General features: G+C 44.4%; 1 protein-coding gene, 1 long non-coding RNA gene and 1 pseudogene across 4 annotated transcripts in view; 1 reads left to right on the top strand and 2 right to left on the bottom strand.

Annotated features, from left to right (window-relative positions):
- LOC311605365 overlaps positions 1–6002 on the bottom strand; it is a 38011-nt gene extending 32009 nt beyond the window's left edge. The window contains exon 1 of the long non-coding RNA XR_014781911.1: positions 5872–6002. This is a non-coding gene — a long non-coding RNA (uncharacterized lncRNA). The remainder of the gene's footprint in view (positions 1–5871) is intronic.
- The window catches only part of LOC311605065 (small ribosomal subunit protein uS2-like), a 986626-nt pseudogene that overhangs the window by 34538 nt on the left and 926798 nt on the right, over positions 1–25290 (bottom strand). The gene's annotated exons all lie outside the window — the stretch shown is intronic.
- SIMC1 (SUMO interacting motifs containing 1) overlaps positions 5870–25290 on the top strand; it is a 40043-nt gene continuing 20622 nt past the window's right edge. Inside the window, exons 1-5 of one of the 2 annotated variants that reach the window (XM_084795755.1) lie at positions 5870–6111; positions 15720–17513; positions 17553–17999; positions 21027–21259; positions 21881–21950. In XM_084795755.1, coding sequence (XP_084651881.1) covers positions 5983–6111; positions 15720–17513; positions 17553–17999; positions 21027–21259; positions 21881–21950 — 2673 coding nt within the window. In that variant the 5' untranslated portion in view covers positions 5870–5982. Of the gene's footprint in view, positions 6112–15719; positions 18000–21026; positions 21260–21880; positions 21951–25290 lie in introns of both variants that reach the window. The other variant, XM_084795754.1, reaches the window with a different exon arrangement.

The raw sequence follows: 25290 nt of genomic DNA, 5'->3' as shown, positions 1-25290 counted from the left end.
GCTTAAGAAGAGAAAGGGGGACAGAAGCAGGAGAGACACCCCCAGCCCTTCCACTAAGAGCAACCGTAGGGCCAAGCTCACATGAGCTACAAGAGCAGGGAAAGCTGTGGATCAAATAGATAAAATATTTTAAGGGATCAGGCTGAAGCTTTAAGGCCTGGAACCATGTAAGAGAAAACCACAAGTCTTAATACCTGAGACCACATGAACGGCTCCCTTGAGCCAGGGAAATTGCTACCTGGGAAGCAACAGGATTTCCAGAGACAGTGGTGGTGGTGGCTGGGGGAGAAGAGGAAAGCTGCTCTATGCTTACGATTCACAAGTTGACACCTTTCACCCTGACTGTAGGCTTATCAGGGTTTCCTAGTCTGTTCCCCTCAACGTATAAGTATGGAGAGGCCAAGACCCTCTGTTGACCTAGCCCTTCAGTGAAGAAATACATTTACTCTATGTCTACATGTAGAAGTGTCTAAATATTTATATGCTTTAAAAACACATAGTAAGCCAGCCACGTCGGCACACGCCCATGATCCTAGCACTCAGGGAGGCAGAGGCAGGTGGACCTCTGTGAGTTCGAGGCCAACCTGATCTACAAAGTGAGGCCAGGACAGCCAAAGCTACAGAGAGAAACTTTGTCTTGTAGTATATTGTTTTTAAAATTATCTGTATTATCTGTAGGCCTGGCTAGCAATCAATCAAGACACAGACACTTGTTATATTTTAAGATAGCCTTAGTTAACCTGGGGCAGGGCAGATATCAATCCTCTAAATTGCCTCCCATAGTGGGGCAGGCATGGGATCCCTGTATCAATCCAATGCCATCTGCTTCTAATAACTTCTATCAAGCTACCTGCCATCCATAATCCCAAATACTTGCTCATGTTCTTCATCTGGGCTGGATTCTCCATCCACGCCAGCCATGTGTTTTTCTTCCAGCTAACCCATGGCAGCCTTCCTCTCTTCCCTTTAGGTCTTTCTCCTTTTTCCTCTTGGCAGTCGTTTTGCCCAGAATCTCTCTCTCTCTCTCTCTCTCTCTCTCTCTCTCTCTCTCTCTCTCTCTCTCTCTCTCTCTAGCCCCACCTATCTCCTGCCCTGTCTAGGTGGGATGGCTTTTTATTAAGCAAAAGATGGGTCAGACAGCAAGTAGTAATTAGCATCAAAATACATCAGATTATCCCAACAGTGGTAGCCAGGTAGTGATGGTGCATACCCTTAATCCCCGCACTCAGGAGGCAGAGGCAGGCTGATCTCTATGAGTTTGAGGTCAGCCTAGTCTACAAAGTAGGTTCCAGGGGAGCCAGAGCTGTTGTACAGAGAAACTGTGTCTTGAAAACAAACAAATAAATAAAAAACATAGTAAGATATGTTAGTCTTTATATTTCGTTCATTATGTGTTTAGGGACCAAAAGTTTGCTTTCCCCTCAAACTCATGCACTGAATCCTTAACCTTCAGTGTGCTGTTCTCTGGAGATGGAGCATTGGGAAGTGGCCTAGTTTCCTTTCTGCTGTGTTGGTAAATACCATAACCCAAAGCAACTTGAGGAGGAAAGAGTTTATTCCATCTTATAACTCCCAGGTTAACAGTGCATCAGGAAGGAGTTTATGGCAGGGATTCAAGAAGCAACCTGTAGGCTTACTGGCTTGTTCTCCATAGCGCTCTCACTTTGCTTTCTTAGATAGCCTAGGACCACCTGGCCAGGGCCCACAGCATCATTAAACAAGAAAAGACTTCACAGGTGCCTACAGGTCCCTCCTCCTTGGTGACTCTAGTTTCTGTCAAGTCAAAAATTAGGCAGCACAGATGGCCCAGGTTAACTGATTTGGTGGGATTGTTGGCTTTATAAAGAGGGAGGGGGAGAGGGAGAGGGAGAGGGAGAGGGAGAGGGAGAGGGAGAGGGAGAGGGAGAGGGAGAGGGAGAGGGAGAGGGAGAGAGAGAGAGAGAGAGAGAGAGAGAGAGAGAGAGAGAGAGAGAGAGAGAGATCTTTCTCCTTCCAGGTGACTCAAATAGGCCATGTGAGGACACAGTGAATAGTTGGCCAAGTGAAACACAAAGAGAGAAAATCCTCACCAGGAACCAAATGGGCCAGCAGCATCCAATCTTCTAAGACTCAGAGAAATAAATGTCTGTTGTTTTAAACCATACAGTCTGCAGTATTTTATTACGGCAGATAGGGCTGATTAAGACAAAGTTAAGAGGCTAGAGGAAAAATGATGCATAAATACTGGTTGTTTGAGACAGGGTCGTGCTGGCCTCAAGTTCTTGATTCTCCTGCCTCTGCTTCTCTTGTGCTGGAGCTTCAAGAGTGTTTTTCCAGCTACACCTACATACTTTTCTTAAAGACCATGTCGGCTAAGGGAGCAAAAAAAGGAGTGGAAGACAAGTAGTTTCAGGAAGATTGGGTCAGAAGTGACAGTAACTTGGCTAGAATCACAGTAGCAGAAGCCAAAATAATTGAATGAATGCAAAAGAGAGTTAGGAGGTAAAGTAGGACTTGAAATAGAAATCAAATAGATTGCTCATTTGAATAATTGCTGATGATATATACCACCATTCACTAATACTAGAAAATACTAAAAGGGAGCAATTTTTTTTTTTTGGTTTTGTTTTTTCGAGACAGGGTTTCTCTGTGTAGCCTTGATTGGTTTGGACTCACTTTATAGACCAGGCTGGCCTCGAACACACTAAGATCTGCCTGCCTCTGCCTCCTGAGTGCTAGGATTAAAGGCATGTGCCACCACGCCCAGCAGAGAGAGCACAAATTTTTTAAAAGAGAAAATAGGTTTTGGTGTTAAGAACAGAGGTGAGTTCAGCTTTAGATAAATCCCTAGAAACATCAATGTTTATTTACAAATGGAGCATTAAAGACAGGGCTGGGCTGGAGAGAAACATGTTGTGTGTGGAGAGCATTAAGATGGTCACTGATGCCTCAGGGATAGTTGACATCATATGAGGAGAAAGAAAAGTGTGGCAGCGGCCCATGTCAAAAGGCTGAGGAGCGTTAAGATCGGGAGCTGGAGAGATGGCTGAGTGGTTACGAGCACTCACTGCTCTTGCAGAGGACCTAGGTTCACTTCCCACATGGCTCACAACCATCCATAACTTCAATTAGAGGGGACTCAATGTCCCCTTTTGAACTCTAAAGGCACCAGGCATCCATGCAGTACCCAGATGTTGGGACAGTCCTGCTGTTTGAGGTTGCAGGCCTCCCGTTCTGAGCTCGGGTGTTAGGTGTAAGACTCCCTCTCCCCAGCAGGGCCTCAGGCTCTCTGCCTGACTCCATCTGGAGAGTGTTTTTAGACATAGATGCCCCTCATCACTTTTGATATATGGCCCTTGACAGAGCTCCCTGCTAGCTCTCCCCTCCCTGCGCCTAGAGGATAATTAGATACCGTGTTCCCCGGTCATATGATAGGAGCGTGCTGCCGAATGCAAAACAAGCCTCCTTAAAGTGCCTGGGTCCAACCAATTATGAACGCCTATCCTGGGAGCGCCCCCACCCACCTACTCCCCAAAGACTATACACAGCCTTTGTTCTCCCTGAGTAAAGCTGAGCTAGCTCCTGAAGTGGTTCCTGGAATGCTTGGTTTCCGTCATGCTTACGGCCTTCCTTGCCCTCCGTCTCATCTTCTGCTCCTCTTGCCTCAGTGGGCTGGTGGCCAACAGCCCCCAGGGAGAAGGAGAACCACACACACACATACATGCAAGTAAAACACTCATTCATATAAAAGAAAATTTAAAAAAATCTAAAAACGTTTTTTAAAAACAAACAAACAAAAAACTTTTAAAAAAGATTTATCAAGGCCATCCTGGTCTACAAATCGAGGCCAGGACAGACAAGGCTATACAGAGAAGTCCTGTCTTGAAAAACAAAAACAAACAAACAAAAAAAAATTTAAGGAGGCTAGAAAGAACTAATTAGATAAATGCAGTCACAAAGCCTAGAAAACACAATGTTTCAAAAAGAAGAGACTTTGGGCCAGAAAGCCAGGGCTATAGTCTAGATCCAGTCCTAGATTCAATGCCCAGCCTGTGTGTGTGTGTGTGTGTGTGTGTGTGTGTGTGTGTGTGTGTGTGTTGAAATGAATGTTTGATAGCATTACAAGGAAGCTCAACTTACTGAATCCCTTCATAACAATTCACCCATTGGGGCCGGGCGTGGTGGCGCACGCCTTTAATCCCAGCACTCGGGAGGCAGAGGCAGGCGGATCGCTGTGAGTTCGAGGCCAGCCTGGTCTACAAAGTGAGTCCAGGACAGCCAAGGCTACACAGAGAGACTCTGTCTCGAAAAACAAAAACAAAAACAAAACAAAACAAAACAAAACAAACAAACAAACAAAAACAATTCACCCATTGGACCAAAACATCTGAAATCTATGGGTCATAAACTACTTGCCCACCAGGCCAGTGATCTTGTCTCTCTCCTTTTCCCTCTTCCTCATCTTTCTTCTTCTTCCTCCTCCTTCTCTCTTTCTCTCACCCTAGCTGACATTACTCTTTCAAATACTAGGAAGGAAGGCCTGTACACTATGCCTGGCTAGACCAGTGAGTCTTAAAGTGTGTTCACCAGACTTTATGAAATGTCAAAATCACCTAGGAACCAGAAAGAAATACCAATGTTGGTGCCTTACTCTCAAAACTCAATTTCTCAGACAGAAACACTGGTGTTTCTTTATACTGGTGCAATCTAAACACTGGTGCAATCTTTATAACACATCCTCTGGCTGATTCAGAAGTTCACTAAACACTAGACACTGTTTAGATAGCACCCAACAGCTATTCCTGTAGGGAAAAAAAAACAAAACTTTTTTTGTTAAGGACATTTTAATTTGAATTGATTAGTCTATTTTCCAATGTTTCTTGAGGCCACGCAGCAGGATTTTGTCAATATTCCACATTTTAAAAATAGCCATTGGTGCAATTTTGATTTTAATGTTCCCACCCTACAAAAAGCCAATCAAACAATTCGCTGCTTCCCAACATTTCCCTCTGTTGGGGACTCAGTTTTATCCTAGTGGTTTCTATTTGTTCACAGCATCGGAGAATACAGGCATTCTGGTATCTCATAGCTCTACATACGTGTCCTTTCGGCGTCTCAGTCAAGTAGCAACTCAACAACTCTTACACTTGACAGTCTAAATTCCTACAACACACATATTGTTGGTGAAACTGCAAATTAGTACAACTTAGGATAATTTGGTACCATTCGCCAAAATAGCAATAAATATGGAGATTCGATCCAGTGATTCCACTTCTGGGAATTCATCCTACGGATCTACCTGCACACACAAGAGTTGGGGTCTCTCCCTTATGTCAGCCAGAAGTCGGGTCACCCTCTAATCGACTGGGGCTCTGCCCCAGTCAGTAAGACACCAGGTTCAAGTTACCCTTCTCAACCATTCAGGGCTTTTCTAACCTGTTGGAGTCGCCCACTGTCTGTCTGTCAATTGCCTGGTCAATGAACTGCTCTATCAGAGGCCAACGGTCAAGTCACCTCCGTGACTCCTCTTCGTGTGAATCAAGCTGGCTAATTACACCTCCTCACACCTGCAGCCAGGGGCTGCCAGCACCACACGTTGTGGTCAGTTGAGAGCACCGGTGCACGCTCCCTCAACCTCAGTGTTTTTCATGCCTGCCGGCCACTCGGCCCACCATCTCAGTTCTCTTCCTTTCTTTCCTCCCTTCCCTCTTTTTCCTTCTCTCAGGGATTGGGAGACTCGCGACCCCGGGGTTCTGAGACCGTGCCCTGACCCGCGCGGCGCGCGCGCGCTGCTGTCCCGCGGTGGGCGGGGCTCCGGGGTGGGACGGGTCCTTTGGAGGCGGGGGAGTGGGGGCGGGGCAATGGAGGGGGCGGGGCCGGCGGGGTACTAACCCCGGTATCGGCGAAGCGGTCGCTGCAGTCGCCTCAGCCCCCTGGAACCGAAGAAGACCCTGTCGCCAGGGTCGCCGGCCGCTCTCGCGTGGCTCACCCGAGCCCGTAGCCATGGAGGACTTTATCGTGATCTCCGACGACAGCGGCTCCGAGAGCTCGGCCGGGACCCGCTCGGGCCGGGCACGGAGGCTGCGCCGGGCCCTGTCGCGGACCCCCGGCGCGCTGCCCCGCCGAACCGTGGTGAGTGAGTCCGCTGCCGCTCGCTGCGCCCGACGGGGACCGAGCGTCGCCTCTTCGGGGCCTCGGCGTTGCCACCCCTGTTCGCCGCCGCTATGTCTTCCCGCCTTTGGCGGCCTCCGGCCTCGAGGAGCGCGGCGGCGCCTCCAGGAAGGCAGGCCTCGGGCTAGTCAGCTCTGAGCCCTACAGGACTGTGCGGCGCAGCGGGCCGAGCACATGGGCGACACACTGTGCACCAGTGCGAGCTGCCAAGCGGTGCCCGCCGGTGGTTTCCGGCCCAGGGTGGCCCCAGAGCCTTGGCAGCGGGAGGAGGTGGGGGTCCTGGCCAGGCCGCAGCCGCCACCAGGACCTCGAGGCGGGCGCGCGGGAGCGCGTAATTGTTTGGCTTGTGATGGGCACAGATGTGTACTGGGAGGTAACAGGAGCCCCAGCTGCGAGCGAGCGAGCGAGCGAAGCGCCGCCCTTGGCACGGTGGCGGCTGCGCTCCAGGCCTAGTTCCCCAGCCAGGGGCCCGATTTTTGAGTTGTGGAGAAGGACGGTTTATTTTGCTTTGCAAACGCGAATCACATACAAAGCCCGGGGGCGGGGCAGTCGCACCTTTGGTTAATTTGTTTGGTTTTTGTTTTGGGATTTTTTGTTTTCCTTCCAGGTCCTTTACCTTTGTCCTTGCTCTTGAAGTGGTGAATAAAAATATTTGTGGTCTTTGCCTTTCTAGAACCCTCCACAGAAATTTAGTGAACCCCTACCATGATCCAGATGCTGTGGCTGAGGTTAGTCCAGGCATCATTCTCCGTTCTTTCTAATATATGTCCTAGATCAAGGTCCGTTAGTACATAAGCCTGTAAATCACTTTTTGAGTGCTCATTCTAGGTTGCCTTTGGGAAGTTGGAGGGTTTCCTACACCCAAAAGTAGGTGTCTAAGTATTACTACTGCTGTGATGAAACACCATGACCAAAAGCAACCTGGGGAGGAAATGGTTTATTTAGCTTACACTTCCTCATCACTGTTCATCATTGAAAGAAGTCAGGACAAGAATTCAACCAGGGCAGGAACCTGAAGGCACAGGCTGTGCAGAGGCCACGGAGGAGTGATGCACACAGTCTTGCTCAGCCTGTTTTCGAAAGGAACCCTGGACCACCAGCCTGGGGTGGCACCACCCACAATGAGCTGGGCCCTCCCACATCAATCACTAATTAAGAAAATGCCCCTCAGGCTTGCTCACAGCCAGATCTTAGGAGACATTTTCTCAACTAACATGAGAAAATCTGAGAGAGGTACTTTCTCTCAGAGCACAGTAGCTTGTGATATAAAACTAGCTAGCACAGTAGGTGTTCTCTCTCCCTTAGGAAAGGAACTAAGTTTTGCATTTTTGTATTCTCTAACTTGTATATATACCTTTATGCTAGTTTATCTTTTAACAGTATCTTTATTATAGCATGACTCATCCATACAATACCTTGAATTATACAACCATCATAGCTAATAAATCATTTGCTTCACTCTAAAAGGAATCCTTATTGTTTTGAGGCCCACAGTTATCTTTGGAAAAGTGAATTTTCACCACGTTGAATTATAAGCATGATTTTAAATAGAGGTAAAATTTAGAATTGGAAGCACTGCCTTGCTATTTCTACTGTCTAGAGCTACAGTTTTGTGTGTGTATTACTACAGAAAATTTTTCCTATATATACACACAAATGTATTTAAGTGTCTAATTCTTTTCTAATGGGGTTGTACTAACTTTTCTTTTCTTTTGAGGCAGGGTCTCCTGTAGCTCAGGCTAGCCTGAAATTTGCTGTGTAGCTGAGGATGACCTTCACTTCTGATCCCCCCTCTGCCACCTCCTGAGTGTTGAGACCACAGGCGTGTACGACTGTACTTGGTATATGGGGTGTTGGGGAATCAAACTTAGGGCCCCAAGTCTTAGTAGGCACTGTACAAACTGGCGTCTATTCCCAACTATGAGGTTGGAGTAACTTTTTTTAATCTCTTAATAATTTTAGGTGTTTAAATTAAACATCTCTACTTATTTAGATTATAGGCCTTTTGTTGATGTTGGTATTCCCTGTATATAAAAAGGACCCTGGCACATAGTAATTTATCATTTTCATGTTCTGACATAAAAAATGATTCAACTGGACCTGTTTTGCTTTTGCTTTTGAAGACTATGATGGCATGTCTATAGAACAAGTTCCTTACAATGAAATATATGCTACCTCAGTTTTTAATTGGCTTTAAAAAAAAAAAGATTTATTAGAGCTGGGTGTGGTGGCACATGCCTTTAGTCCCAGCACTTGGGAGGCAGAGGCAGGTGGATCACTGTGAGTTTGAGGCCAGGCTGGTCTACAAAGAGTTCCAGGACAGGCAAGGTTACAGAGAAAAATCCTGTCTCAAAAAACAAAACAAAAACAAAATTATTTTATGTATATGAGTGCTCTATTTTCAAGCACATTAGAAGAGGGAATCAGATTCCCATTGCAGATGGTTGTGAGCCACCACATGGGTGCTGAGAATTGAACTCAGAGCCTCTGGAAGAGCAGCCAGTGCTCTTAATCACTGAGCCATCTCCCCAGCCCTGGTTTATTTTTTGATAGCTATTTTTTTGTTCTTTATATATTGTGTAGTACCTTATATCAGATGTGTAGTTATTAAAGATCTTTTCCCACTGGGTGGTAGTGCTGCACACTTTTTTCCCAGCACTCAGGAGGCAGAGGCAGGCAGATCTCTTGAGTTCAAGGCCAGCCTGGTCTACAGAGAGAGTTCCTGGACAGCCAGGGCTACACAGAGAAACCCTGTCTTGAAAAAAAACAACAACAAAAATCCAAAAACAAAACCAAAATAACCAAACCACTTTCCTGTAGACCAAATGAATGTGCCCTTTGCTGTGCAGAGGCTTCTTTATGTCCTTTTTTTAATTGTTGATTTTAGTGCCTGCACTAACAGTATTCTCTTCAAAAAGTCTCTTCCCATGCCAGCGAGTTCCAGGCTGTTCTCACTTTCTCTTTTATCAAGTTCAGTGTATCTGGTTTATGTTGAGATCTTTGATCCATTTGGACTTGAGTTTTGTGCAAGGTGCTAAGTGTGAATGGGTCTATTTGGATTCTTCTACATGCGGTCATCCAGTTTGACCAGTGCCATGTGGTAAAGATGCTATCTTTTTTCCAGTATGTATTTCTGGCTTCTTTAATAAAAATCAGGTGTCCATAGGTGTGTGGACTTATGTCTGGGTCTTCAGTTGGATTCCATTGATCAACATGTGTCTTTTGTGTCAATGCCATGCAGTTTTTATTACTAGATCTCTGTTAGTACAACTGGAAATTGGGAATGGTGAGACTTCCAGCAGCCCTTTTTGTTTTTTTGTGTAGCCTTGGCTGTCCTGGATTCGCTTTGTAGACCAGGCTGGCCTCGAACTCACAGCGATCCGCCTGCCTATGCCTCCCGAGTGCTGGGATTAAAGACGTGCGCCACCACGCCCGGCTCTCCAGCAGCTCTTTTACTGTTCTGGATTGTTTTAGCAACCCTGGTTGCTCTTTTTTTTCCTCCTCCATATGTAGGTGAGAATTGTCATTTCAAGGCCTGTACAGAGTGGTGTTAGGACTCTGATGGGACCTGCACTGAATCTGTAGATTGCTTTAGGTGTTAATCCTACTGATCCATGAACATAGAAGAGCTTTCCCTCTTCTGGTGCCTGCTGGAATTGGGGGCTGGAATAAAGCATGAGTAGTGGGAGGGAACTGAAAGGGGAAAGTCTGTGTGAGCCACTGGAGGTGGGGGTGGGGTGGGTGGGGGGTGAAGGGGGTGGGGGTGGGACCAGGGACTGGATTTGGAGGAGGAGGAGAGGGAAAGTTAAAGATCTGTCATAACTAAATTATTTGCTGTTGTTATTTTGGGTTTTGTTTTTTGAGACAGAGATTCTCTGTGTAACAGCCCGGGCTGTCCTATACTTGCTTTGTAGACCAGGCTGGCCTTGAACTCATAGAGATCTGCCTGCCCCTGCCTCCCAAGTGCTGAGATTAAAGGTGTGTGCCACCACTGCCCAGCTCTGAAACTTTTTCCTTTTAAATATACTAAATGAACTCATCAAAAAATTGGAAAACAGTGTCAAACAGGGAAATTGAAACAGATGAATAGAAATTATCAAGTTCAAAACAGAGTGGGCAGGGAGCATAAGTAAAACTCAGTAACTACATAGTTATGCAGGGTAATATGAAGCAGCCCACAGTACACATAATGGCTTAGAAGAACAGGGATAGATTAGAGCAAAAAATTTTTAAAAATTGATGAAATTTATCAGATTTGACTGGGGGCATTAATGTACAGACCCAAAAAATAAGACACACAGAAGAATAAGCAAAACTCCTTTTATATATACAGAGAAAAATTACATGTTACACAGAGAAAAGTTGACATAATTGTGGAGCCTAAAAGACTTAGATTAACATATTCAAATAGTGGAAGAAACCAGCCTGGTCTACAAAGTGAGTCTAGGACAGCCAAGGCTAACACAGAGAGACCCTGTCTCAAAAAACCAAAAAGAAAGAAAGAAAGAAAGAAAGAAAGAAAGAAAGAAAGAGTGGCTAGAGAGATGGTTCTGTGATTAAGAGCACTCACTACCTGCTTTTCCAGTGGACCAGAGTTCAACTCCTAGCACCTATACTGCAGCTCAAAACTGTAACTCCAGTTTCAGGGGATTTAACACCCTCATACAGGCATGAATGCAGGCACAACACCAGTGCACATTTTTTTTTAAAAGAAAGAGGTTCTTTAACAATAACTTGCTTGAAAAAATGGAGTAATAACTGTATTTATTATAAGAGGGTTGAGACAAATAAAAAGTGAACATTAGTAGAGTGATGGGGTTGTATCTCTGACCTTCATGGGCAGCTGTGGGAGGCAAGAAGGCAGTTCAGTTAGATTCAAACTTTGGGAGTCTAGCCCCTACAGTTTATTTAAGCACAGCACAGTCTAGTGAAAACCACCCTTGTGATGACCATCTCAATCCTGAGTGTACAACAAATCATTTCTAAGTCTCTTTGAGGAACAAAGTAAACGGACATCAGATCAGATGTGAGACATCAAAACTCATTATAAAGTACATGTGACACCTTCCATATAGGTAGATTCTATAGAGTGACTGAGAGAACAGGTTCTGAGAAGAGTCTGGAGGAGTGTAGTACAGGATTTTTCTTCCCTTCCCCATATGTTGAAGTTATTTTTATAAAACAGTGTTTTTCTTAGTTTCTCTCTTAACCTGGCTATCACACAAATAATTGAGACTCTTTTATAATACAAGGCTTCACAACACAATCTAAGCACTTTGTCTGTTCTTAACCCTCTGTGCTATTTTGTGTTACTCCCAGCAAATATCCCAGAGATACTTGTACTTCTTAGCTTTCCTCAGCTCCAGATCCTTCTTCCTGATCTTCCATGGACCTCTACCCATGCTCCTTCTCCTAACTCCTCCTCAGGCTGGCAGGAAGTCCCGCCCTATTCTCTCCCCTGCTCATCGATTGGCTCTGAGCTGCTTTATTGGCATAACAGGGAGACAATTGGGGAACAGAGTTTACACACCATTTAGACAGTAAATTGGAATTTAAATTATACAATAACCTTATGTGTATACTTATAAGCTCCTGCAGTAACTTATGAGACTTATTAAACATTTTACAAATACCTAGGCCATACAGCTAGGCCCTTCTCTAGCTTATAACTTAAAATAGCCAATGTAGAGCCGGGCGTGGTGGCGCACGCCTTTAATCCCAGCACTCAGGAGGCAGAGGCAGGTGGATCACTATGAGTTCGAGGCCAGCCTGGACTACAAAGTGAGTCCAGGACAGTCAAGGTTACACAGAGAAACCCTGTCTCAAAAAACCAAAAAAAAAAAAAAAAAGTAGCCAATTTATAATAATTTACATTCTGCCATGTAGGTGGTTACCTGAGCACAATGCATCTATCCTCTTCACATTTGGGCGGGCAAATCCCACATACTTGGCTCTATACTAGAATCTCTTTTGCCTGCCAGATGTCCCACCTATTTCCTGGCTCAGCCATAGGCCATAGGATGTTTAATTGACAGGTGTTGCATCCATACAACACACAAGAGATTCTTTCTACAGAGGAGGGTCCTGTGCTGGAAAGTCCTTGGCCACACAGATAGTGCAAAGGTCATCAGGTTAGAAAACACATCCACTCCAGCCTTCTGGGTGGAAAACAGGTTTTGCCTTTCCTTGAAGGAACAACCTTGTATGCTTAATGTTCCAGATTTTTCTACTGCATGTCAGTGTCCCCTACAGAATCATAAAAATGAGGGGCTCACACATATAAAGATTTAAATTAGTATATAAGCGTTTATAAAATTCATCACAAAATGGGTGAGGAACAAGGTAAGCAGAATATTTTACAAGGTTCCTATATTTTTACCCTAACTAGTCCATATTTTCCTTAGCATACTAGCACATCCTGAGTTTCCAAACCACAATCCCCATGTCAGCCACTGAAAATATAATTAACAGATGAGTAGCTAGGAAAGCAAGAGGAATTAAAAAGAGATAGTTAGAAAATCAAAAAAGTAACCACAGTCACTGCAGGTAAAGGAAAGGACAGAAACAAAAAAGGTTCTTGAGAAATTTAACAGATACATCATATAATGTGTATCTACAATATAGGTTAGGCATAAGTGCCAGGCTTTTCAAGACATGGTTTCTCTTTGTAGCCTTGGGTATCCTGGACTCACTTTGTAGACCAGGCTGGCCTTGAACTCACAGCGATCCACCTGCCTCTGCTTCTTGAGTGCTGGGATTAAAGGCGTGCGCCACCACCGCCCAGCAAGTGCCAGGCTTGTAATGAAGAACATTATGAATCTTGTGAGGTATTTTACTTTAATTCTGAAGTTCATGTCAAACTGATAGTGCTGGAGAAAGCAGGAGTGACATGGTGATAAGTATGTGTGTATACGTGTGTGTGTTGCTGCAGATTGAATCCAGGGCCTTTTACAAGCTAAGCAAGTACTTACTCTACCACTAAGATCCCCCTCCCCTGCCCCAACCTGGTGAGGTTGCGTTTTAGCGGTTGGCTATGGGAGCTGGGTTAAATTCTGGCCTTTGGAGCAGACTTTCAGCTCTGTACATTCAGCTGGCTTTTGAGTATCATCAAAGGTACTGATGCTGTCTGGCTCTTTCCTAGAAATTGAGGCTTTCAATTTTGCCAAACTGTTCTATTCTAGGACTGGGTACATACCAGGTTCTTATTGACCCACTCAGAACTCCATAGCTTTGAACCTGTTGACAGTGGTGAGCATCACATCTATTAAGAGAAACAGCATGCAAGTGGGAGAGACTGTTTGGGGGAGGGGATGGGAAGCAAGGTAACCAACAAGGAGTGGATAAGAGGAAGAAAGAAGTTCATGGCCACCAAGACAAACCAGAACAAAGTATAAGGATATATGTAAAAGTATCATGGTAAAACACTTCATATGTTAATTAAAACAACAATAGTACAGTTAAGAGAGAGAAATAGCATGTTGGTTATGCTGGTAATAGAGTGCATCACCAGACCATAATATGCTAATAGTGATGGTACCCAGTCAGGTGAGAAGACACCTGGAGACCACTGCAGAGTTATTCCAGGTTGGTGACAGTACTCCTGGCTGGCATCATCAAGCTTTATAAATTGTTTGATCAACTATATATATTCTCTTTTAAGATTGATTACAGGCCAGGTGTAGTGGTACATGCCTGTAATCCCAGCATTCAGGAGGCAGAAGCAAGTGGATACCTGTGATTTCAAGGCTAGCCTGGTCTACATAGTCAGTTCCATGCTAGCTAGAGCTACAAAGTGAGATCCAGTCTCAATAAAACAGACAAACTGGTTACATATTGGGAAAAGTTGTACATGCCTAGGCCCTTAACAGGAAAGGCAGACGGAGTGGATTTAATGTCTGCCCCTACTACTTAGCTGTCTAATCCTCAGATAAATAACCTGGTCCCACAAAACTAATTTCTGCATGTATGTGATGGAAATGGCAATGCTGTCCTGCAGTATCATTCTGAAATTTAAGAAATCATAGAGGGCTGGAGAGATGGCTCAGAGCCGGGCGTGGTGGTGCATGCTTTTAATCCCAGCACTCAGGAGGCAGAGGCAGGCAGATCGCTGTGAGTTCGAGGCCAGCCTGGTCTACAAAAGCAAGTCCAGGACAGCCAAGGCTACACAGAGAAACCCTGTCTCAAAAAAAAAAAAAAGAGCACTGACTGCTCTCCCGGAGGTCCTGAGTTCAGTTCCCAGCAACCACATGGTAGTTCACAACCATCTATAATGTGATCTGATGCCCTCTTCTGGCAGGCTGGTATACATGCAGACAGTAAAATAAATAAATCTCTTTTTTAAAAAAAGAAAGAAAAGAAATCATAGAAAAATGACATGTAGTCAGGGAGACAAGATAATGGGATGTAATTTTAAAAAATATGTCATGGGTGTTTTGCCTGTATTTGTGTCTGTGTACCAGGTCTGTGTCTTATGCCCATGAAGACCAGAAAAGAGCACCCAGTCCCCTGGGACTGGAGTTGCAGATGCTCGTAAACCACCCTATGGGTGCTGGGAGTCTAGTGCAGTCCTCTGGAAGAGTACCCAGTGCTCTCTGCTATCCTATCTCTCCAGCCCACTGATGTAAATTTAACATCGTGGTTATAGCTTCACCCAGACCCACACTGCACAACACTCTCCTGTTCTACTTGCCTGTGCTGTACAAGGGGTATTAGCTATGTCCTTCAGGAGATTCCAAGACCCAGAAGCCCTGTCGGCTTCTTCCACATTCCAGTATAGCTATGCTTTCACAAGGATGCTGCCCTTCATATCAACAATCTGCTTCTAAACATTCTGTGTTTAGTTAAAACTCTCATCTGATTCCCAAAAGCCCTCCCAATTTCCAGAAATTTTTACACTTAAATATGAATAAAATTAATGGGAGATTTTTCTTCAGCCTTAAAAACTCAGCTTTCCAGCTAAATTGCCTACTGTTCTCCCCTTTGGATTATTTTTCCCAGTAAATCTGCTGCTTCTCATATGCCCATCCTTGAGAGCCTTCTCTGGTGAGACTAAGAATCTTAGGGACTCCCGAGTCCAGTTACAAATACTCAGCATGTTCTTGGTACCCAGGTCCTCATAGTAGCTTACCGACTTGCTTAGCTTCTGTTGTAGATTATCCTAGGAATTTGCTTTTCCAAGCAAAGGTTGCTTTCTGTTTATGAAGGATGGAGCTTTCCCTCCTACTCACATATCTTTCTTGGATCCCATCACATTCCCACACACATCTTACATTTGAATAATTTATGAATCTATAGAAGTTGACTGCTTTGACACTAGCAACATGTTTGCTGATGAAATAAACAAATACTTATGTTATAGGTGATATATAGAAAGCTGGAGGTACAGCTCAGAGGTGAAGCAGTTACATAGCATGCACCAGGCCCTGGGTTCAGTCACTAGCACTGCAAATTTATAGAGAAATGCCAGTGAAATGAGAAAAGTGACATTCATTGTTAAAAGCTAAAAGCTCCGTCTTCTCAAGTAGTTTCTGTGTCCTTCTCTGACCGTTCTCTTCTCACATCTTTACCAGGACTTCATTGACTTAACTAGAGAAACCAGAGCAAGGGCAAAAGATCGTAATGGACTCTGTGTGATTGATCTGACAAGAAGTGAGGAAGAAAATAGGCCTATTGCCACTCTTGACTTGACTCTAGAACCTGTACCTTCCTCTCAGAAGGAGCCACCTAGTCTTCAGACATGTACCAATCTCTCAGGCAAAGAGGCAGTGGGAGCCCATGGAGACAGAGGCTCTCAGCCTGCAGGACAAAGCATCATTAACAGTGATCCTGTAGATTTGGATTTGTTGGAGGACAACGTGTTTGAACATTCTCGACTCCCTACATCTATCAGCCAGGACTCTGTTTATCCTCCAGAACCAAACTGTGGCTCAATCACGTACAAAGGTGGCCTCAGCTTCTTGACAGATGTCAGCTCTTTCTCCTCCAGTAGTAGTAGCAGCAGCAGCAGCAGCAATCAGAGGGCCTCTTTGCCATGCTCACAGCAAGATGTGCCTTGCCAACCACAAGGCTTGCTATGCCCACTACAGGCCTTACCATGCCCACTAAGAGCTTCACCGTGTCCACCACGAGCCTCCTCATGCCCACCACAAGCTTTGTCATGTCCATCACAAACTTTGTCATGCCCATCACAAACCTTGTCATGCCCCTCACAAACTGTGCAGTGCCAACTCCAAGCTTTACCTCATTCACCTCAAGAAGTGCCATGCCCTACTCAAGATGTGTCATGCTCTCAGCAGAATATGCCAAGCACACCTCAAGACTTGTCATGGCACCCTCAACACCCACTATACCCACCACAAAACACTCTGGGCATACCTCAAGATGTTCCAGGCCGGCCTCAAAACCTATTATACCCACAAGATGTGACACAACTACAAGATATGCCATGGTCACTACAACACATGCCACTGTCACTGCAAGACATGCTGCAGTCACTGCAAGATGTGCCACCATTGCTGGGAGATGTAGCACATTCACCAGAGGTGATGCAGTTACCAGGATATATGACCCAGTCATCAAGAGATATGATACAGCCACAAGGAGGTGTGATACAGTCATCAGGAGGTGCGATGCAATCATCCAGAAGTATGATGCAGTCATCAAGAAGTATGATACAGTCATCAAGAAGTGTGATGAAGTCAAGAGGTGTGATGCAGTCATCAAGAGAGATGGTACAGTCACCAGGAGGTGTGGTGCAGTCAACAAGAGGTGTGATGCAGTTACCAGGAGGTGTGGTGCAGTCAACAAGAGGTGTGATACAGTCACCAGGAAATGTGATGCAGTCATCAAGAGGTTTGATGCAGTCACCAGGAGGTATGGTGCAGTCACTAAGAGGTGTGATGCAGTCATCAAGAGGTTTAATGCAGTCATCAGGTGGTGTGACACAGTCACTAAGAAGTGTGATGCAGTCCTCGGGAGGTATGATGCGGTCATCAGGAGGTGTTACACAGTCACCAGGAGGTATGATGCAGTTATCAAGTGTGACTCAGTCATCAAGAGATATGATGCGGTCACCAGGAGGTGTGCCACAATCATCAGTAGATGTGATACAGTCACCAGGATGTGTGCCACAGTCATCAGTAGATGTGTCACCATCAGGAGATGTGATACAGTCACCAGGAGGTGTGCCACCATCATCAGGAGATGTGATACAATCACCAGAAGCTGTACCACAGTCATCAGGAGATAAGATACAGTCACCAAAAACTGTACCACAGTCATCAGGAGATGTGATACAGTCACCAGAAGCTGTACCACCACCATCAGGAGATATGATACAGTCACCAGAAGTTGTACCACAGTCATCAGGAGATGTACAACCACCAGAAGTTGTACCACAGTCACCTAGCAATGCATTGCAGTCACCAGGCAATTTGTCACCATTACTTGGAAATATACCACACTTATCAGGAGATGTGTCGCACTCACCACCAGGATTATTGGACTTAGCAAGAGACAGGCCAAAGTCTTCCCTGGATGCTATGCAGAGCCATGATACTCATATGGATATCTCAGCTCCGCCCTCTCCAAGTTGCTCTGCTAGCCCACTGTCTCCACAGTCTGAATATTCCTTAGAAAAAGTTCCTTGGCTCTCTGTTACAGACAGTTCAGCCAAAAAAGAGAGATCACTGCCACAGCTTGCCAACCCTGGGTCTGCCCAGATACAAGGACAAATACCACAAGTTGGGGTGTACAACAGACCTTGCCTGCACAGACTGAAATACTTCTTACGGCCTCCGGTACACCATCTCTTCTTCCAGACGTTAATACCAGATAAAGACACACGGGAGGTAAGCAAACACACTCACTCCCCTTCCCATAGACCGGGGATAAAGTTACTGTGACTGGAGTCCATGCATTAAAGAATGGGCCAAATACAAAGGAACTTTTTATCTTCCCCCATTTGAGGGGGAATTAGATCTGTTCAGATCCCAGCCCACACTTAAAAACCAGCACTATATGCATGTCACTTTTCTTTATGAACCTTAGCTCCCATGTTGTACAGTAGAGGTTAAAAACACCTCCTAGGCCCACTAAATGAGGTGTTGTATATAAAGTGCATGTTAGTGTCTGATTTGTTACTGGCCTTTGTCAGATTCTTCAGTTCCTTTATACTTCTCTTCCTGAGGCCCGTGTAGTTTCCATATCACAAAGAGAAGACTCTTGTCTCTTCAATGCCTCAAATCAATCCTTAGAATTTAAGAGAGGCTGCAGGGATGGCTCAGTGCTCTTTCAGAGGTCCTGAGTTCAATTCCCAGCAACCAAATGGTGCCTCACAACCATCTATACTGGCATCTGATGCCTTCTTCTGGTGTGCAGGTATACATGCAGATAAAGTACTCATACATAAAATGAATAAATAAATCTTTTAAAAAAAGATTTTAGGCCAGACAGTGGTGGCGCACACCTTTAATCCCAGCATTTAGGAGGCAGACACAGGTGGATCTCTGTGAGTTCGAGGTTAGTCTGGTCTACAGATTAAGTTCCAGGACAACCAGAAAGAAGGAGAAGGAGAAGGAGAAGGAGAAGAAGAAGAAGAAGAAGAAGAAGAAGAAGAAGAAGAAGAAGAAGAAGAAGAAGAAGAAGAATTATTTAGGAGTAGAAATTCAATTTAACTTTTAATGAGGATACCATTTTCCTATTTGTCTTCATTGACCTATGAAAACTAAATTAGATTATGTGGGAAAAAAAAATAACAGTCGCACAGCATGAAACCTTTTTGTTATCCAAAATCTCACCCTCAACCTTAAAATCTGTTTAAAAGTAGTTTAAAAAGTCAAAAGATAGGCATACTAGCAAAGTGGCTCAGGGAATAAAGGCACTTGCTGCCAAGCCTGGTAACTTGTGTTCTATGGCCCAGACCCACATGGTAGAAGTAGAGAACTGACTCCCAGAAATTGTGCTCTGATCCCTGCATTTGTGGTAAATACTTGTGCTCATAAATACACACACATACAAATAAATATGTAAATAAATAAACAAAATGTGATTTTTAAAAGCCAAAAGGGTAGAGTTGGAAAGATAGTTCAGTGCTTAGTACTGCCTTCTACTTTTCCAGAGGACCTAAGTTCAGTTCCCAGCAGCCAACTAGGTGGCTCATGACCTCAGTAATTCTAGCCCCAGTGCACCTACTGTTCTCTTCCTCCTCTGTAGGTGCCACTGTCACATGCACAAATGCACACCCAGAAATATATGCATACAGAAAACTAAAAAAAAAATATTTTTAAAAAGTGATTTTTTTTTTTTAAAGCCAGGCATGGTGGCATATACCTTTAATCCTAGCACTCAGGGAGGCAGAGGCAGATGATCTCTGTGAGTCTGAGGCCACCCTGGTCTACAAAGTTAGTCCAGGACAGTCAGAGCTGCACAGAGGAACTCTGTCTTGAAAAACCAAAACAACTCCAGGCGTGGTGGCGCACACTTTTAATCCCAGCACTTGGGAAGCAGAGGCAGGCGGATTGCTGTGAGTTTGAGGCCAACCTGGTCTACAAAGCAGGTCTAGGACAGCCAAGGCTACATAGAAAAACCCTGTCTTGAAAAACCAAAAAAAAAAAAAAAAAAGAGAGAGAGAGAGAAAAAAAAAAAAAACCAAAACAAAAAAGTGCTTGTTGAATGTGTTTGAAGTCGCCCGTAGTGCTGTCAGACAGCGTTACTATGAATGATTCCATGCAGTCCCTTCCCAATTGCCTTTTGGAGTGGGCAGGGTGGGGTGGAGTGTTTGGTTTTCAGTGTAGCCCTGGCTTTCCTGGACATGCTTTATAGACCAGGCTGGCCTCAAACTCACAGAGATCTGCCTACCTCTGCCTCCCTGAATGCTGGGATTAAAAGTATATGCCAAGCCGGGCGTGGTGGCGCACGCCTTTAATCCCAGCACTCGGGAGGCAGAGGCAGGCGGATCGCTGTGAGTTCAAGGCCAGCCTGGTCTACAAAGTGAGCCCAGGACAGCCAAGGCTACACAGAGAAACCCTGTCTCAAAAAACCAAAAAAAAAAAAAAAAAAAAAAAAAAGAAGAAGAAGAAGTATATGCCACCGCCCAGCTAATAATTGGAATTTAAAAAAAAACATATGTACTTGTTATTAGTTTTGTTGTTTATAGAATGTAATGGTTAAAAACCATCCATGGAGCCAGTTGTGTTTGTGCACACCTGTAATCCCAGCAGCTGGGGAAGCAGAGACAGGCAGATTTCTATGAGTTTGAGGCCAGCCTGGTCTACACAGTAAATAGACAGCCAAAGCTACACAGAGTGTCTCGAAAAACAAACAAATGTATGGTGGTACATGCTTGTAATTCTAGTGCTTGGGAGCTAGAGGCAGGATGAGCAGGAGGTCAAGACCAGTCTCTGCTACAAACATAGTAAACTCCATATCAACTTGGGCTGTGTGATACCCTCTCAAAAAGAAAAAAGAAAGACCAGAGAAAGAGAAGGGGAAGAAAGCAATACAATATGCTCAAATCTTATCTGTATAAAGTATCTAATGTGCCTTTTTGTCCCTACCTGTAAGTCTCTTGGGCCCCTCATCCTGGGAGGTAGAAGGTGGAAACCGGAGGGTCAGGAACTCAAAGCCCATCCCGACTGCTCTTGGCTCTTTGGTATTTTCCTTTCTTTTACATTTTATTACAGATGAAGTCATATTGTATGTAGAATTTAGAATTTCTGTATTGTAACCTCCCCACCTCATTGAGAAGTAGAGCTTTCTTGTCTCTCTCTTTAAAAATATTTCAAAAGCAAAGAAAACTTTGTTTTCAGCCTGTTGCAGGACCTCTTGCTGAAGCGCAGCACCCACCCTGATGCCTCTTTATCTCTTTGTCTCTACAGAGCAAGAGTCAGAAATTAGAGCCCATCCCTCAGCGAAGACTAAGAATGGTGGCAAACACCATTGAAGAAAACTTTCCTCTGGGGACTGTGCAGTTTCTAATGGACTTTGTTTCACCCCAGCATTACCCACCCAGAGATATTGTGGCTCACATCATCCAGAAAATCCTGCTCAGTGGCTCTGAGACTGTGGACGTCCTTAAGGAGGCCTACATGCTTCTCATGAAAATCCAACAGTAGGAATTGTTAGCGCTGCTTGGCCGCGTCTTCTAGGGAGCCTAGGTGCAGGGCAAGGCTTCCCTTGTCTAAGCTTTATCAGCTGACCTGGGGAGCTCTCTTAATAGTGTTAATTGTGGCAGGAAACCCAATCAATGGCTTAAATTGCCAGTAAAAGAATATAATGTCTTATTTCACTAGAAACCTGGGAATATTATTTGATACTGTTTTTATGAATGGCTGCTGGGACCCAGTTTTCAACTCTGCCTTGGTTCTGTAGTCTTTAGCTTCAGATTTTTATGGTATTTTGAGTTAGAAAATCAACTTCCATAATTACACAATTCTGAAACTGAGTCATATTATAATTGGCTTAACATGGCATATGAGTCCGTTTTTGAGACAAACACAGTGACTTAAAGAGTAGAATCTTGTGATTAGCTCAACAAATCACATGCTTCTTGCAGTCCTGGTACGTGAAGCTCACTGCCTATGAGCCGGTCTACACTGTGTGTGGTGTGGAACTGGAGGGCAGGCCATAGCACTTAGGATACAAAGAGGCTTTTTCTCCTGTCACCATCCAGACCCTAACCCTTCTGCCATTACATTGTCCAGAATTGTAATTGATGTCACTTGACTTTCAGGCTGCATCCAGCCAATGCCAAGACTGTGGAGTGGGACTGGAAACTGCTCACCTATGTCATGGAGGAAGAGGTAACAAACTATGATGATACATCTTTTGCAGAGGAATTTAAATTATATGTTTGTGGGTAGAGTATGAGTGTATTTGGGAGCACCATGGTGTGTGTGTGGAAGTCAGAAGACAGCTTACAGGAGTTGGTTCTCTGCTTCCATCCTGTGGGTCTTGGGTGTTGAACTCGTGTTGTAAGGCTTGGCAGCAACTGCCTTCATCTGTTAGTAAAGTCTCTGCCACTATTCCCTGCCGACAGTCCTACTTTTGAAACATGCAGTCTCCCAACTCAAATATTAACATATTCATGTCTTCTCTACTTGAGATCCAACTAAAGATATTATTAGAAAGGCTAGTGATACAGCTCAATGGTGGAGCACTTGCCTACTGTACATGAGGTCCTGAATGCAATCCCTAGTACTGCAAACATATAATGTTAAGATGCTAGTAAATAAATGGAGGAAGTTATAATCCATAGCTATGAAGACAAGGGGAAGGATAATACATGTGAATCAAGATTCAAGAGAAGCTGGGCAGAGACAGCACGAGCTAGAATACATGTAGAGGAGACTGTCGTGGCCAGCGAGGGGAGGTCTTTACATTAGAACACCAAAGAAGCTTTCCACTCAGAAATGCAATATTATGCTGAGAGGCGTGAACAAGTCCAGTACAGAAGGTGAGTGGGCATCTGCTGAAAACCATTATGTGGAGCCATCAGCTACTACACTCTGGAACACAGCAGGCAAAATGTCTAAAGAAATGACATGAACCATCTGTAATAAAGAAAAACAGATGTTATCAAGTTAGTAATTCAGAAAATTTCCACATTCTATATTTAGTGACCTCCAAGTTTATCTGCCAGCATTTTGTCTGCTCACCTTAAGGTAATTAAATTCTATATTCAGCCAAGAGTGTTGGTGCATTCCTTTAATCCCAGCATTTGGGAGGCAGAGGCAGGTGGATCTCTGTAAGTTCAAAGCCAGCCTGGTTTACAAAGAGAGTTCCAAGCCAGCCAGGCCTACACAGAAAAACTGTGTCTCGAAAAACAGGAAGAAAAAAAAATCTATACACAGCCAAACTGAGGTTTAGGTATGAGGATGAAATAAAGATGTGGGCTGGAAAGATGGTTCAGTGGTTAAGAGCACTGGCTGGGGCTTAGAGAGATAGCTGAAAGGTTAAGAGCACTTCCTGCTCTTCCAGAGGTCCTGAGTTCAATTCCCAGCAACCACATGGGGGCTCACAAACATTCATAATGAGATCTGATGCCCTCTTCTGAAATTAAAGCACTCATATACAACAAATAAAAATAAATAAGTCTATAAAAAAGAAGGAAAGAAAAAAAGAACTGATTTAAAAAAAAAAAAAAGCACTGGCTAGTCTTGCAAAGGTTCAGTTCTCAGCAAGCACGATAGCTCACATCGTCTGTGTGGTGGTTTGAATAGGAATGGCTCCCATATAGACTCACGTATTTAAATGTCTGGCCATTAGGAAACAGTGGGGAGCATGGCAGCAGGTAGGCAGGCAGGCATAGCACTGGAGCAGTAGATGAGAGCTCTCCTCTGGATCCACAAACAGGAAGCAAGGGAGCACCCTGTGGGTGAAAGGGGGCTTTTGAAACCTTAAGACCACCCCAGTGATACACCTCCTTCAAACAGTCCCACTAAGTGGGAACCAAGTATTCAAATATATGACGTACAAGGCCAGTCTCATTCAAACCCCACATTTCTCCCTTGTGTCCATATCATACTGCAAATACATTCAATCCAACTTCAAAAGCCCCATAGTCTTTCAGTCCAAAGTCTATAGTCTCTTCTGAGACCCAAGGTAGTCTCTTAACTGTAACCCCCAATAAACTCAAAGCGTACATTATACACTTCCCTCTACAGTGGCACAGAATATATATTACCATTCCAAAAGGGAGGAAAGGGGGCATGGTGAGGAAATGCTGGACCAAGGGAAACAGCAGAGCCAACTCCAAATCTTGTATCTCTACAACAGATGTCAAAGGACTTAGATGGTTCAGCCCTTCCAGCTTGGCTGCCTGCAACATACTTCTCTCTTGTGCTGGTCCCACCCCACAAATGCAGTTGCTCTTGGCAGAGGTTTAATGATCCTAGCATCTCCTGAATTTTCAGGTCTCCAGTACAATACAGGCTTCACTTTCACAGCTTTGTTCAGTGACCTCTCAGGCCTTCTGTGTAGGGACTCCTGTGTCACATGCAGCTGTCCTTGGCTGGGGGGAAAGATTCCACAACCCCTGGACTTGTGTTTCCTTCATGTCCTAAAGCCAGAACTACATGGACAACAATGTCAAGTTTGGTTGCTTGCTTGGCGTTGAATCACATTGAATTGCAGCTTTTGTTGTTGCTTTTTTAGGAACAGAAAATCCCTCATCCCTTTTCCTTTCAGACACTGGGAGCTTACTTGGGTGGGGTATTTCCAGGAGGGTGGCCTTTCATTTATTGTAATGTGGATCAGGCCTTCTTAATCACCTTAATCCCTTTCAGCACAAGCTAGCTCCAACGTTTAAATTTCCTGGATGCTTCTCTTGCCAAAGTGTATATCTTGAATTTCTTCCTACCCAACTTGGATGTCATCACTGTAGACCTGCATAAGAGTGATGACTAATAACCACGACACAGTCAGTGATAGGCTGTCTGGAAATATCTTCTAAGGAAGTCAGTCTAATACATTTCAATCTAGCCTCAGGCAAATTCTTAGGACAAGGTCAGAAAACAGCCATGTTCTTTGCCAGACTATCACAAGAACAGTCTTGGGGTTAGAGAGATGACTGTGTGGTTAAGAGCACTGGCTGTTCTTCCAAGGGACCCGGGTTCAATTCCCAGAATGTACATGGCTGTCTGTAACTCCAGTTCCATGGTGTCCAACACCCTCACACAGATGGACATCCCGGCAAAACACCAATGCATATAAAATAAAAATAAATCTTAAAAAAAAGTCTCTAGCCTAGTTGCAAATATTGTTCCTCTCTGAAAATTCTTTAGTCCAATGTCCCAAAGTCCTCATTTCATCCAAAAACAAATAAACCAACCTCATAGTCATTGTCTGTCACAGTAAGGTAGGAAATCTCTACAGACAGCAAGGCCAGCAGATAATCAACCCAGGGGAGGCAAGCAGGAAATTAGGTCCAACCTGACTCAGTAGTCAGCTTGGTTCAAACCTCAAGAGTCTGGCCTGGGTAGCTTATTTTAGCCATGTGTAAGTACTGCACAATTTGGATAATTGTTGAATAAAAAAATTTGGATAAACTTGATAATTAACTCAATCCCATATGCACAACAAAGCTTAAGACATAATCACATCAAAACTCTTGTACAGGCTGAGTGCAGGGGCACACACCTA

Source organism: Acomys minous, assembly GCF_964271855.1.
Source record: "Acomys minous genome assembly, chromosome: 9".
Taxonomy (NCBI): domain Eukaryota; kingdom Metazoa; phylum Chordata; class Mammalia; order Rodentia; family Muridae; genus Acomys; species Acomys minous.
Note: the sequence above shows the minus strand (reverse complement) of the source record. Positions and strands in the feature narration are given on the sequence as shown.